This window comes from Alternaria novae-zelandiae (genome assembly GCF_023758075.1).
Source record: "Alternaria novae-zelandiae strain BMP 2774 chromosome Unknown scaffold_2, whole genome shotgun sequence".
Lineage (NCBI taxonomy): Eukaryota > Fungi > Ascomycota > Dothideomycetes > Pleosporales > Pleosporaceae > Alternaria > Alternaria novae-zelandiae.
In genome coordinates this window covers 259,451-274,716 of record NW_026056962.1, presented here as the reverse complement: position 1 = coordinate 274,716, position 15,266 = coordinate 259,451, and the positions used below count along the sequence as shown (strand labels likewise).

Below are 15,266 nucleotides of genomic sequence, written 5' to 3'. Positions count from 1 at the left end.
CTTAGTGACTTGACTAGAGTAGAAGCCTGTTTGAGGTCGAGAGATAGAGAATTTCTGAGTCACTTGACAAAATAGGCAATTCACCGTGGAATGGCGCGGCCGATCGCGTCTCTTCTCCCACTTGCGCTGTCAACGTTGCAGCTTCTTACTTTCACTTTCACCAAAGACGCAATTATGCACGCTCACTACGAGTTTCTGGCTTGCAAGTCGGCCTTGGCGGTCGACTTCTTGAAGCTGGAGCTGATCGATTCAATTCACACCCCAATCTCTACCTCTTTACTACTATACCACAGTATCGATTGCAGCATACAATCACTCAGCATGGCAACCACTACACAACCTGATATGAGCGAGGCGGAGAAGTACTTCTGGGAGTCGCTCCCTCCGGAGTTGCGACGCATGGTTTGCGACTACGTAAGTAATACATGTCTCCCATCGCCGTGCCTCAATACACCTGGACGACTACATCGATCTTGCCGGCGATCTTGTGAGCAGGTCATAATCCTTGAAGTGTATCAGGATACGGCATTGCTACTCTTTCTGTGTAATGATGTGCTAACGTATGCTGCTATAGTTGCCCCAATACGCCATCTCCCGTCGGCTTCGCGTGGCCCTCCGCAATAGATGGGATGACGAGGTTGCCCTTTTTGAGGGATATCTCTATAAAAAGCCATACTTACGCATCGATTCTGCCACAGCGTATCGTTTCGAAGGCTTGTCAGCTGGAAGCCTCGCGAAGTTCCAGGATCTACTTGTGCACGTTACGCCTGAAGCAGGCCGAAGGTCGTTGAGAATAATGAAGAACCTCAACACTCTACTGGATACTCCTGGGACGAAACCGGAGCTTCGCACACTCGCTTTCACCAATGAGAGCCGTGTCACTGCGCAGACTGAAGCCCTCTGTCTAAGGCTTCTGCAGCGGTATCTTCCTAATCTCGATACCATATGTATACCAACATGGTACGATGGTGAGAAGTCGCGTGGGAATCTCTTTTGGGGATCATTGCCCCATCTTCTCCAGAAATGGGATTTCTTTCATCCCAAAAACGATGAGGAGTTGGAGGACATTGAACTCCACAATGAGGCAGCCGCAGGCGACTCCAAGGACTCGAGTGAGTTTAATCCATTGGTCCGAATACCAAAGCTTATCGAGACAACCGGAAGTCCGATAATGCTGTTCAGGATGCGAAAAGAAAATGGCAAAGAGGTGGAAATCCTGGTCAACCGCGACGCCCCTGCTCATTATTGCAGGAGGTTGTTGAAAGAATGCAAAGGCAACAAGATTCTTTCGATTGTCATCGATAATGGCCGCGATGGAGACCCAGTGCCGTTGATCCACATCATCAGGGGTATTGGCTGGCGAACCAGACTGAAATGTCTCGAGGAGCTCAGCGGCACACATGTCGATCTTGCGCAAATCGACGTCAAGAAACACTTCCTCGCCAAAGCTATGACGTCACTCCAGATCCGCGACTGCGCAGGGGTCAGCAGCTTCTTGAATCAATGCCATAGCGCATTAGTCGACCTTACATCTCTCATCTTTAAAGAGTCGGGACGCGAGATCGAGCAGGAGGAAGAGACGGCACTGTGTACCATCATAGAGTCTTGCAACAATTTGCAGACCCTGTGCCTGATCTACGACAAGGCCAGACCGATCATCGAGGGCACCACCACACCAAGCTTCTGGGAAAGCAGCATTAGCAAGATCGACCAACCCGAGTACTGCCACTTTCCCCTGGCCTCCATCCTCCCCAGTATTGGTCATTCATTGACATCTCTACATCTCGGAGCAGACCCAAGCCTTCGACTTCACACAAAGGATCTCGCTTTCATCGCTACCCAATGTACCAACCTCGCCAGCCTTGGTATCCCATTCCCCGCCTTGACCGAGGACATTACTCCTGACCAGTTCCGTCAAGAGATATCGGATCTTGGTGTTCTACGAGACCTACTACTCCTCCAGTATCTCCACCTATCATGTCCGCTGGCCGAGCCCGATGAAGACGACGAGCTCCCACCAGTCGAAGACATAGCACGCTGCGCTCTGGAGATGTTACTGAACGAGTGGATATTGACTCACGTCAAATACTTCACCGTGGCCTTTCGCACAGCGACGTTTACCTGCGACACCTGCCATTTCAGGGTACTCTCATACACCAACACGCTCGAACGCATCTCTGAGAAAAAGTTAGGAAGGAACATGGAAGCATTTGGTCACTTTGTACGAGGCGACTGGGACGAGATGGTGAGAAAGAAGACGGGACTTGAGCTGCCGCCAGCTGATGAGAACGACTCAAAGGATGGAGGTACGGAGGGATATATGGTGGACAGTGCACCGTACAGGCATTTTGACCCTTGGTCTACAGCTTCGCGCTGAGAGTGTTTGAGCCCTTCAAAGCGTCGTCGATGGCACACATGGCCTGCACCAGCTTCTCTTCTTGTAATCTGGGCGCGACGACTTGCACACACAGCGGCGTACCGAGATAGATCGAACGGTCAACGTTGGTCCCTGGAGTTCGTGTTAGTATATGAGCGCTTCGGTGCCTCCAGCGAGTCGAGGAAAATAGTAATACTTACAAAGCTCACTATTTGCTTTGTCCCAACTTCCCAATGGCTCCGTGCTCGCCATCTCGCCCTTCATATCCGCCTCTTCAAACGACCTTACTGGTACAGTACCGGCCGGGTAATCTAACAGTACAAACGAACTCGTGTAGCTGACGCCGTTGTACCGGTCAATGGGCGGCACGGGATGTGGCGCGACCGGACAGACGAAGGCATCGATCTCGCCATGCGCGTCTTTCCAGATGCTCAAGAACTCCTTTCGCAGCTTCTCGCGCTTGCCATGGAACTGCTGGACTTTGGGAAGGTCCATTGGCTTCTTGCGCTTGAGTCGAGTGGACAGCCATGGCGAGAGTGGCTCGTTGAACGATTCCAGCAAGTCAAACATGGCGTTGCCACCTTCAACACCAAAAAGCGCATTGGCGAGGGATTGGCACTGAGAGAAAAGAGGGGTGATGTCCATCTCAACTGCCTCGATACCAGACTTTTGCAGTTTAGCTTTGACTTCATCTAAGACGCTGGAGATTGGTGGATGTGGTTCAATGACTCCATCTCGCCGGACGATGCCGATCCGTAGCTTCTTTCGCGTAGTTGACAGAGAATTCCATGGCGATGGTATGACATCTGGATCCATATTCCACGGCTGCTGGGATGCGACTGCGCTGAAGAAGAGTTCGATGTCGCGCATGGTGTGTGCGAGCGGCCCTGCACTCGCCGGGATACCAACTTTTGTTGCTCCGGGAAGCATGCCGCCCTCTTGACCCGCATAGGGAATACGTTCCCAGCTGGGCTTAATACCGAACATACCATCGCACATGGCCGGGATCCTGATGCTGCCGCCCACATCTGTGCCTACACCCAAGATTGAGCCGCGCATCGCGATGAGAGCGCCCTCTCCACCTGAGCTTCCACCAGCGGTCACAGCAGTGTTGAGCGGATTAATAGTTCGCCCGAAGACGTTGTTGTGGGAGTCGAGTGCCATGAGCGTTTGAGGTACGTTGGTCTTGCAATAGAGAACTGCACCGGCGTTGAGTAAGCAATCGACTAGGATCGAGTTCTCTTGTGCCGGTTTGAAGCAGAGAGCTGCAAGGCCGATCGATGCATCATGACCTCGGACCCTGAAGGTGTCTTTCAGTGAGATGGGAACGCCGTGGAGTGGCCCAAGGGGTGCTTTTCCTGATGCCAGATGGGCGTCAAGCTCCTGGGCTCTCTTCAGCGCGTCATCAAAGAAGATTTCTGTGAGGCAATTGGTGACTTGGTGGGCAATTGCTGCTCTCTGCCATACTGTTAGTTCATCAGCCGCTACCAAGAGGTCTGCTCCAATTTGGGACGGCTTACTTTACAGAAAGCCCGTGTCACATCGACGCATTTGAGTTTCTTCCCTCTGATTGCTTCGGCCAGTGCCACAGCATCATATCGTCCGGTGATCTCCAGCTCCTCTTCTGTGAATAGCCCTGACTTGCGTGTTATATCGATGTAGCTCTTTACGTCGGCTCCTGGTAAGACATTCAACTTCCATTCTTTTGGTATGCGCTCGTTCTGTTCTGCTTTCTTCCGCCTCGATACGGACCGCCAATCTTTGTCTGAAGATGAGCCTCCTTGCGACATTGTGATGTATGCGACAGTTGAGGAGTGACGCTGTGATATCGCGGACTTAGAAGACGCCCGAGTAGGAGCCGAGGTATACTAGATTGGGACTAGCTTGAGGGGTAGGGGCCTGGGGACGTCGACACCTCCAGGGCTGCCCAGGTGGTCAACTCGCTTTCGCAGCGCCGTGGATGCGCGAGCAGATAAAGCTAGGCTAAAGCAACGCCTGTCGCTGTACGTTCTACCGAACCTCCTACTCATTACTCGCCTTACGCACCTTGGGGCATACGTGCGCTTAGACATGTCCATCTTTGCTGCTCTTTCGCGCCACTTCCGGCTTCAGCACGACTTATCGCAACGGACAGCCTCTGTGTTGAAAAGTCTTGTTATTCAGAGACGAGAGCTCGAGCGCACAAGGTGCAGGCTGGAGTGCCTATCCGAGACGGCAGGACGCCTCTTTGCGCTAGGGAAATGAGCGTACCGTACCTGGCGTACCGGGAGAATGCGATAAGGGCTCCGTCTCGAAGAGCCACGAACAGCCTCAAACAACGACTACGAAGGCATCGGTACAGCCGACGGAGCACTTCAGAATGGTCACATGTCTACGTGTTCGGCCTGACTCTAGTTGCTGACATCTGACACGACGGGGAGTCGCGGTCGCGCTTCTTATCCCTGCCGCTGACAGCCAGGGCGCGCCGCAAGCGCTGTCCCAATTGGATGGCGTCTCCTGCCCCGGAATATTTTCCCACTCGGCCTGCCATCTGGCACCACGACGCACGCCGTGCCCCCATTGCTAGTAGCCCGCCCATAGACACCGCACTCGCTCTTGTACTCCTTTCCCTTCTCTACCTCTGCACCACTTGCATTACATTTTTTTGTCTAATTCGATATTCGCATCCTTCGCTATGGCAGCCGGCAACTTCTCGCTGCCCCCGGGCCAGCACCCTTACTACCCCATTGAGAAGGAGATTGTGGGCTATCTGGCCAACGAGCTGGGCACGCTGGACCTGCTGCTCATGTTCGCTGCCGGCTGCGTCGCCATCTTCAGTGTCACGTACGTGATGGTCAAGCGCCTGCGCCCCAATGCCAGCACCGGCGACCTCTCCACCATCATGTGGTTTGTGCTGTGCGGCTGCATCCACTCGTTCTTCGAGGGCTACTTCGCCTACAACTTTAGGAATATGGGCGGACTGAACGACCTCTTTGGCCAGCTGTGGAAGGAGTACGCGCTCAGCGACTCGCGTTACCTGACCCAGGACGCCTTCGTTTTGTGCATGGAGACCGTCACCGCTGTACGTATACGTCTTGTTTGGGCTTCTCTCGAAGAAGGACAGCAACTAATCAACATTCTCACAGGTATTCTGGGGCCCCGGTTCCTTCCTCTGCGCCTACCTCATCGCCATCGACCACCCGCTCCGCTACTCGGCCCAACTCATCGTCTCGCTCGGCCAGTTCTACGGCGACGTACTGTACTATGCTACCTCGCTTTTCGACCACTACATCCTCAACCTGTCGTACTCGCGTCCTGAGCAGTTCTACTACTGGGGATACTTTGTCCTGATGAACGCTTTCTGGATCGTGATCCCAGGATACCTCATGTACCAGAGTGTCATGGCCACTTGGAGCGCGTTTGCGGCTGTCAACGACGCGGCGAAGCTCGTTGAGAAGATCGGCAAGAAGCGCAACTAGAAGGATGTTCCATGCATCAGACGCATACAAGCAGTGCCTCTGAGGAGGACACCAATACCGCTGGAATGGAGGAGTGACTTGGCCAAGGACATCATTTTTACGGTTTGATTGTTGGGATGGGTTGAAAAAGCATTTTGGATACAGACACGGTACTTGATACCCTAGTTTTGAAGGCGTGGCTTGGACAGGACGCCCTAGATCGATAGACTCGGATAATGCTAATAGAAGATTATGGCAAGTAGATGCAGCTTCAGAACTCCTTTACAACGTATGTTCCCGGAAACTTAGCAAGTAACGCCGGGATTGCCGATCACCCATGTTAGTGTAAACCCTATTGTCGGCATTTTTCGCGTCGTAAGCTCGATCCTTGCCGCCCATCACAAACAGGCCGAGCAGTACATAAGCACTTGGAGAAGTTCCCGGCATCTTTACGTGGGCTAGAACTCTTGACACAAACAACCATGTATCTGTCGACTACTTCCCTCGCACACTGGTGTCTTTTTGCCCTATCGGCGACAGCTCTTCCCAACGCCGTAAATCATGCGTCTCCTCCCATCTCCATTCAGATGGCCCAGTCGATCATCTCCCGGAGCCAGGGTATCCTGATCAGCCAGACCGACTCCTCTGCCCTGTTGCAGGCTGGATTTACGCAGAAGACGTTCCACGAGATCCTCTCCATTTATGCAAATAGTTCCTTGGCCCCAGCACTCAACGCCTATATTACTAAGAGCGCCGACTCTGTGGTTCCTGTCGTCTCTAACGCAACGCGCGACACGAAATACCCGTTGGACCGTCTGAGCAGCGGAAACGGTCTACTGCGATTATGGCAGGAAACCGGGGATGAAAAGTACAAAACAGCATTCGAAGCATTGAGAAAGAGTGTGGATTTGCAGCCTAGAAATGACCAAGGCGGGTTATGGTATTATGTCTACCCGTACTGGAGTTACCTGGATGGCATGTTTAGTTTGACTCCGTTCCTCGCCGCATACACAAACGGTGTTGGTAGCTCTTCCATAACTGAAGATACGTTAGAAGACATGGTCTTCCAGCTCGATCTGCTATGGCAGCGCTGCTACTCGCAAGAAACCGGTCTCCTAGTACACGGTTACGATGCCAGTCTCACAGCAGTCTGGGCCAACAGCGCTACAGGCGCCAGCCCGCACGTGTGGGGACGCAGTCTGGGATGGTACTGTATGGCACTCATCGATACGCTCGAATTGCTCCCCGCGAATGCAAGCCACGCACGCCAGTACATCGGATCTCGGTTCCAACAACTCATGCCCGCTATCGTGGCAGCCGCAGACGGAAAGACTGGGGCGTGGTGGAATGTAATGGACCGACCTGGCGAAGCAGGCAACTACTTGGAGAGTAGTGCGAGCAGTATGTTTGTGTACTCTTTGCTCAAAGGTGTAAGATTGGGGGCTCTATCCACGGATGCAGCATGGAATGGCACCGCTCCATACAGCGGCGGCCAAAGTGCGTATGTGGATGTGGCGAAGAAAGCGTACAAGTATGTCGCCGATACATTCATCGTCCATAATGAGAACGGGACGCTAGGCTGGAACGGCACGGTTGGGGTATGCAGTCTGAACTCGACGGCTAGCTATGAGGTGAGTGGTGGTATAAGTATTAGTGAGTGCCAGTGCTAACGATATGTGACAGTACTATGTGGGACAACCGATTGTCTACAACAGTCCTCTGGGGTCATTGGCCTTTGTGAGGGCAAGTTTGGAAGTCGAAAGATTGGCCCTACAAGGTTGAGAGGTCCACGGGTGGTATGGTAGACACGTTGTCTTGGCGTTTACCAAGGCGGCCGTCTGCGGTCAGAACAAGCAGACACAGGAGGCTAGAATAAACCATGAGATAATCCCACATTAAAATCTCCGCAACAAGCGCACTGAGTGGTACGATAGCCTCCAAGCACTCGGCAGCGGGCAAATACAAAACCTGTTGTCCGTTTTCCATGCATCGTACCATCAAGGATGTCTGTTGAATAAGATGGCGGGGTTAGATCACAGGCCGCGGAGCATATCATCGCACTTTGTTGCGCGCATCTTCGATGTAGTCGTAATGCCAGTAATGCCAGCAAAGCTGCAGCATGGGTTTGTTGATCGAATCGTGGGTCGACGTGGTGCACTGGTCCGTAGGCGAGCCTGTCTCTCATGGATGTTCCCGCGGGATAGCCCAACGTGACTGGGCTGCGAGATAGCAACCTGGGAATGTCTCAGCCGCCGTGTAAACAAGAGGCTGGCAGGACTCGGACTCGAGCGTGGCTAGATGCCGACGCTGCATGGCAAGTTTATGCTGATCCCGCACAAGCTCATGGGCTTATCGTATTGCTTGTCGGCGACACTGGAACGTGCGGGCAGACTTGGCCAGTCCGGTTTTACTGGCGGGCCGCAGCCATTATTGGGTCATCAAACATCACACCGTCCCTCTAGCAGTTCGCTCGCCCTGCGCTACATTCAACGTTCCCCTCTTATGGGGTGACAGCTTTCACCACACTCACCTATACGCTCGCTGTCGAAATTGTTAATCGCGCAGCCGCCCGCACAGAGGCAGCGCCGGCGTAGCTCTGGAAACGGCCCGTCAGCCACGCCCACGCAAAACACCACAACACTCGCACCCGCCCGTCGCAAGCCGCCCCGTCCCCGCGACGTCTGCCCGCAGCTCCAATGACACTGGGACTCGATGCCCGCTTCCCCCCGGCCCAGTGACCCCGACAACACGGCTGGACAGCAGAGAAATGGCACGCCGGGCAAGAAGATGGGCGCGACGGACAAACAAGCAGCCATGGACGGCAAGGACTTTGCCAAGGCCATTGGCATCAACAAGCCCGCCAACGTGCGCGACAAGATAAAGCGCTGGCAGCAGGAGGTCGACCCCGACGCCGCGAGCAAGGAAGGCGCCGGCGCATCCGCCTCAGAGACGTCCACCAAGCCCGCCGCCTCGCCCAAGCCCGCGACCACGCCCAAGTCGAAACCCCACGACGACAAGCCCAACTGGAAACCTACACATGAGCGCGGAAAGTCGGTCGGCGCCAGCCCAGAGCGCCCGGGCAGCGCGAAGAAGACGCCTGTCCCCCACAATGAACTCGACGAGGACCTGCTCACGGCAACAGCGCCTAAGAAGCGCGTCATCAGCGACTCGCACTGGCGCGCCAAAATGTCACCACCCAAAGAAGCCGCCGGCCGCCCACAGCCAAAGACAATCCCCAACGCCTGGGTGCGCCCCTCGAGGATCATCCCCAAGAAGCCCGCAAGCCCTGAGCTCAAGCCCATAGCCCCCGTCACGCCCCAGTCAAACCCCCTCCTGCCCCTCGCGGAGTACATAGGCAAGAGCACAGGACAGAAGAAAGCCCCGCCGAAGCCACGCAGACCATCGAAACCGTCGAGCTCAGAGAACGAACAACGCCCGGCCAGCAGTGGGGCTGGAAGTGGAAAGACCGCCAAGAGCGATGAGACACCGTCCGACCCTACTTCGCCCCAGCCCGAGAAAGAAAAGACGGAGATGGTGAGGATGCGGCGTAGCAGACGGCGCGCGCGCACATCGCCCCGTGCATCCATGTCGGCAGAGGATCTTATGCCCTTCACGCCGTGGACTCGGCCCCCAGGACGCCGGTCGGGCTCAGTACAGAGCGACGACCCCCACAATATGGTCACGGTCGAGTACGCAGAGAGCTCTGCCCCATCGCTCAACGAGAGCCGCATCACGTCACCCCGGGACGACGAGCTGCGAGAGAGACGGCGCCGGCGTCGACCGAGAAGCAACGGTGCTCGCACAGAGGACGAGAGCACCAAGCCCGCGCCAAAGCCTTCGCGGAAGAAGAGTCGCAGGTCCTACCCAAGGACCCAGGAAGAAGCTGCAACACCCTTGATCATCCCAGCAGCCCCAGAGACGACCACTCCCACCAAGGCCACGGGAAGCCGCTTAGAAGCCTGGCTCAGCAGCACACCCGACCCTCTGGCAGAGTCGAAACCCCGACGCAGGCGCAAGTCCAAGGACTCTGTGTCGAGCCCAGAGTCCGCCTCCAAGGCCGGCAAATCGGACATCACAGTATCCACCGATGCCACACAAGAGATCCCAGTCAAGAAGACGCGCTCGCGCCGCAGGCGGAAGTCCAAAGAATCCGTATCCTCCCTGGACCTGCCCGCTACCGTTGATGCATCCGAAGTCACTGCCTCAGAGGTCACTACCTCCACCAGGACAACACAAGATGAGCCACGCAAGAGGTCACCCAGGAGGAGAAAATCGAAAGATTCGGTCTCGTCTGTCGATTTGCCCTACAAGGCCGAAAAATCAGACGTCAGCGCGTCCACTGATGCGACAAAAGACGAGCCTGTCGAAAGCCGCCGTAGCAGTGGTAGCGGCAGCAGACGGCGCAGAAGACGGTCGAGCCGCGAGATGACCATCAATACCCAGGATATCGACGAGACCCCATCTACTGTCGTCTCGGATACTACGACAGAGACGACAACTCAAGACCAGGAAAGTGAAGTGTCCGTCACTCCGACGCCCTCGCTGAAGCGCCGCGGTGCAAAGCGCGGCCAGTATTCTCCTACCAAAGGCCGATCTATGTCCTCTCCTCTCCGCGAGACCACGTCGATAGACGACATACCCAAGGATGATATCACCGACTTGGATACTGCTTCGTCCGCCCCTTCTTCCTTTGCTGATGCGCCTGTACTTGACGCCATGCCTAAGCCTCTGCGACCGCGACAACTTCTAGGACCGCGTATGTTCCCTTCGACTGGCAAGCGCCTTTCAACCATTGCTTCGCAGTCAGCGCGATCCTCGCAGGTACCAGCTTCTGACACAATCACGACCATCTCCGAGGAAGCAGGCACAGGTCCCGGAGCACCTGCATCAGAAGTAGGCTCGTACTTGAACCCGGAAACTTCGACCATTATCAGTCGCCAGAGTACCCGGCGGAGGAAGCTTGCCAGACACGAGGATCTTATCTCAGTGCTTTCCATGCCCAAGGCAAGCTCGAAGAGCATCGTCTCTGCCAGAAGTATCCGTACCAACAGGAGCCGCCTTGCCACTGCCACTGTCGACGACATCATGAAAGAGCTCTCCTCTGACGAAGCCAAATACATGAGAGAGCTCCGCACACTGGTCGACGGTGTCATCCCTGTCCTTCTTAGCTGCGTTCTCTCCAAGTCCGAGTCCGCTATCGCTGCTGGCCTGTTCTCTCGCTCCTCCAAGTCCGATCCTAGTGAAGTTACTAAGCCAATCGTCGACATGGGTGTCTGCTTAGAGCGACTTAAGAACCTGCACAAGCGCGTCCCTAGGGAGGACTCCGATGCACTTGTTTCCTGGGCTCAGAGTGCACAACGAGTGTACTCTGACTACATCGCTGCGTGGCGCCTCGGCTTCCAAGACGTCGTAATCAGTCTTGCGCCGGCAGATGACGACCCGTTCAAGCCCGCAAAGGTCGTCAATGGACCAGATGACGGTGCCCCATGGGACGAAGGCATGCCGCGAAACGCTGAAGGATATGTAGTCAACAGCGATGGCGAGCGTGTCGACGTCGCCTATATGCTCAAACGCCCACTGGTTCGGCTCAAGTATCTGTCGAAGAGTTTGAAGGTATGTTGAACTGAGTTGTCCATGCTGCCACAAATACTGACATTGATCAAGGGCATTAATCATGTGAAACCTTCCGAGCGCGTCGAGCAAATCTCGAAGATTTTCCAAGACCTAGTTACGACAGCACGCAAGCGGTCGAACGACGAACAAGCCCGCCTCGAAGACGAAGCCGCGGCTAGCGTTGATCCCACTCGCGCACGCGATCCCCGAAGTCTCGCCCCTCTTGCCGGCGTCCGGGTTGATTCCACGCGCTGCGTGCGAGCTAGAGACCACTTCGACCTACATCTGTTCCATTCGAGTGGTCAAGAAATGAGTTGTCGCGTTGAGATCTTACTCCGCGACAACGCACCAGGTACCGGAGTCGGAGGCGACCTCCTCTTCTGCGAAGTCGATCCTACAGGGCGATGGTTGCTCCTCCCGCCTGTTCACCTCAGCAATGCATCAGCACGGAATGGCGACCTAAAGGGTGAAATAATTGTCATGATCCGTGGAAAACAAAACGATGGATCAGAGTGGAGCGAGATCATGTCTTTGATATCCGATGATGAGCAAGCTGGCTTTGAGTGGGTGCAGATGCTCGGTCTCAACCCCATCCCACCTCAAATCTCTGAAGTCAGGAAGAACCAGGCCACACCCACCACACACAGGCCGACAAGCAGCCATGGATCCTCGTCTCTACTTTCAGCTGCAACTGAATCGACACCCCCACAGAAGAGCAGGACACCAAGCCCACATGAAATTGACATACCTATTGGGGAGCAACATACTGAAGTATCAAAAGTATGGCACTATGACACACCCGATAGGCGCAACCAATCCCGCACCATCTCGCCTGTAACTCCGCCCAGTCACGATGACTTTGTCTTTGGCAAAATAGACGACTCAGAACCCCACACACCCACAGATCCCATGCAGACGGCATACCAACTGCTCAATGATCCTGATCGAACACCCCGTGGTCTTGATGAGGCGGTGCGAAATGAAGGCACTGGATCGCCTTCGAGTCTGAAGCGGACAAGGGCGAAGAGGCTGTCTAAGAACCCTACCCTTTCTCCACATTCAGCACGGCCGTCCCGTCAGATCACTCTCGAAGATCCGGTAGAGCCAGAGAAAATCCAGACGCCAGTACCAGAGTCCAAGCCACGCCGGAAATCCACTAAGAAGCGACCCCAAAAGAGTTACAGTGTTTGGATGCCATCTTCGCAAGTCGGTGATTCCGACGACTCTGAAGAATCGTACAGCTCCGATGAAGACAACAATACTACCACCATGGACTCCGAGATCTCACCACCCGGCTCGCCTCCCTCGCCGCAACGTCCACAGGCACACAGACGAGTCTCATCCGTCCCCTCGCTAGAATTACCGAGCATCCCAAGACAAAGGAAATCAAGCCGGCCCTCTACGCCAACACAGGATCAAGAAGATGACGATGACAATCTCCGGGAAGTCTCAGCCTCCGCGCCGTCGAAGCTGCAAGGAAAGAAACACGACATAGTTGTCGATGATATCGTAGAGCCCAAAGCAGAGGTCGAAGAGCCGCCTCCAACACCGCCGCATCGATCGCCCAGTCCAGCAACCCCTGTGACACTCAAGGGAAGTAAAACACCAGTATTCACTCCTACGTTACCCGGTTTCAAGAACAAACGCCGGTCATCGTCACCCTTGAAGCATGAATATGAGCCATCTACCTGCACGGAGGAGTCAAGCGAGAGCGAGGAGGACACTGCTTCTGAGGATGAGGTGGACGATGAAGATGAAGAAAGCCTCACCTCGGAGTCGTCAGAAGACGAGTTAGATGACGACGTTCCCATGCCACTCATGCCGATCGGATACCTTGGGCCACGCGGGTATCATGGACGCTCATACACCACCGGTAGGGAATCCAGTCGTCCCACTTCATCAGAGAAGGTTGAGAAGGTAGATGAGGAGACCAAGAAGTTTCCCAAAGTCTCACCTCCTGCATCAATCTACACACTCCCCAACGGCACCATCACCCCATCACAATCCGCGTCGAACACTCCATACAGAGCAGTTCCGCAGGGTTCCGGCAAAGCCTCCAAGACCATCGCATCCATCTTCGCTTGGTCCGATGCTGGCCGATGGGACAGTTTGCATCCAAACGAATGTAGCATCGTCGTTACGCCAGGTAAGATCGAGGTCTTCGAGATCACAATCAACCACTCGAAGCCTTTCCTGGCCGACGGCGACGAGATCATCACTCCCGAGGGAGGTGCTCCCCTTATTGCGGTTGAGCTTACCCCTCTGGTGCCGTTGCGCAAATCAACGGCCATTGATATCTCCATTCGCTCCCCACCCACCGCAGAGTCGCGCATCAAAGCTGGCAACAACATTATGTTGAGAAGTCGCAATGCAGCGGAGTGCGCCCAACTATACGCCATGATCAACCAGTCTCGTATCAACAACCCCACCTACATCGCGCTCCAGAACGCGCGCGGCCCCTACGGACAATCGAGCTGGGCCGAGGCGATGGACCGTCAGAACGCGGCTAGGACAAGCGCTGAGTCTTCTGGCTGGCTCGGAGGTACGCTAGGTAGGAGAAGTAGCTACCGCAAGTCAAGCACACGCGCTGCCTCCATCTCCGCAGCGACTGAGTCTTCTGTTGGAACTATGAACTCAGCTCTCCGCTCTGCACTAGGCCGATTTTCGTTCGGAAAGAGCGGCGTCTTCAGCATCCGCAACTCAACACTTGGATCTCGCAGCACTGGTTCTTCATTCGACAGCGGTTCCAACTCCCCACGCGGCTCAGGCGCATCTACGCCTACCGGCGATATTGTACGCGCGCCCGGTGCACCAGCTGGAATTACGAACACCAAGTGCAGGCTTTATGAGCGAGAGTCACTCAAGAAATGGCGCGACATGGGCAGCGCACGATTAACAATAATGCTGCCCTCACCCAACCCAAGCGTGCCATCCTCGCCTACGAACCCACGGCAGCGCGCACCTGGTACCAGAGACCATACCCAGGAGCGACGCATTCTTCTTACAGGCAAGAAACACGGTGAAATACTACTTGACGTCACTCTGTCCGAGACGTGCTTCGAGCGCGTCGCACGCAGTGGTATTGCTGTCAGCGTATGGGAAGACCACTTAAATGAAGACGGTCAGGTCGGCGGCGTCGGCAAGACGGGTGGTGTCTTGGGCGCAAGAGCAAGAGTCTTCATGGTGCAAATGAAGAGTGAGAGGGAGTGTGCTTACTGCTTCAGTTTACTGGGTAAGCTGAGGTACTAGGCCACGAGTAAGGAAAGAGAAGAGAGGGACATGGACCGAAACGGCAAGCGCAGCACAGCAACTCACAAAACGCCGCTGCCACGCACTTCACGCGGTATTCACCATCCATTTTGCGCTTTTTTATTGCGAGCAAGCGTGGCGTTCGTTCATGGGATTTACACGGGCGGTATTTCAAGAAGGCTTCTGCGATACCACTTCCACTTTCCCCACATACAATTTTTCACTTTGTAATCACGCTCTTGTGTTTCTTACTTTCCTTGTCAATACTGGTCTTCATGCATATGGATGGAGTGTGTGTCTTTCTTTGTTTTCCATGGGGAATATACACGTGTCTTTTGCGCTTGATACCAGGTGTGTATTTGTTTGATGGTTCTTGGTCTTTTCGGTAGTGGGATGAGGAGGGGTGTGTGTGTGATGAACGAAGCTGTGATAGTGGGGGTGAAGTGAATAGAACTAATGGAAGATGTGTCGACAATTTATAATTTCCGTGCTGAGCTGACGGATACGTGTCATTACGATGACTCCACTGTGATGGCATACATCTTCTTGGCGAATACATGTCGCTTCGAGGGTTATAACTATTACGACAA

At 54.7% G+C, this 15,266-nt stretch overlaps 5 protein-coding genes across 5 annotated transcripts; 4 read left to right on the top strand and 1 right to left on the bottom strand.

Moving 5' to 3' along the window:
- Positions 1-321: 321 nt before the first annotated feature.
- On the top strand, positions 322-2,352 carry J4E88_001133 (uncharacterized protein; the record flags this gene model as incomplete). The annotated part of the gene is made up of 3 exons (XM_049394805.1): positions 322-414; positions 575-2,245; positions 2,344-2,352. 3 exons carry the CDS (start codon positions 322-324, stop codon positions 2,350-2,352), a joined length of 1,773 nt encoding a protein of 590 aa, XP_049258669.1.
- Positions 2,353-2,360: 8 nt separating this feature from the next.
- Positions 2,361-4,167, bottom strand: J4E88_001132 (uncharacterized protein; the record flags this gene model as incomplete). The annotated part of the gene is made up of 3 exons (XM_049394804.1): positions 2,361-2,509; positions 2,578-3,835; positions 3,898-4,167. The coding sequence occupies 3 exons, from the start codon at positions 4,165-4,167 to the stop codon at positions 2,361-2,363; spliced, it is 1,677 nt and encodes a 558-aa protein (XP_049258668.1).
- Positions 4,168-5,051: 884 nt separating this feature from the next.
- Positions 5,052-5,835, top strand: J4E88_001131 (uncharacterized protein; the record flags this gene model as incomplete). Its single annotated transcript, XM_049394803.1, has 2 exons — positions 5,052-5,438; positions 5,503-5,835. The coding sequence occupies 2 exons, from the start codon at positions 5,052-5,054 to the stop codon at positions 5,833-5,835; spliced, it is 720 nt and encodes a 239-aa protein (XP_049258667.1).
- Positions 5,836-6,296: 461 nt separating this feature from the next.
- J4E88_001130 (uncharacterized protein) lies at positions 6,297-7,596 on the top strand (the record flags this gene model as incomplete). The annotated part of the gene is made up of 2 exons (XM_049394802.1): positions 6,297-7,445; positions 7,498-7,596. 2 exons carry the CDS (start codon positions 6,297-6,299, stop codon positions 7,594-7,596), a joined length of 1,248 nt encoding a protein of 415 aa, XP_049258666.1.
- A 930-nt stretch (positions 7,597-8,526) lies between these two features.
- On the top strand, positions 8,527-14,676 carry J4E88_001129 (uncharacterized protein; the record flags this gene model as incomplete). The annotated part of the gene is made up of 2 exons (XM_049394801.1): positions 8,527-11,427; positions 11,479-14,676. The coding sequence occupies 2 exons, from the start codon at positions 8,527-8,529 to the stop codon at positions 14,674-14,676; spliced, it is 6,099 nt and encodes a 2,032-aa protein (XP_049258665.1).
- Positions 14,677-15,266: the final 590 nt, after the last annotated feature.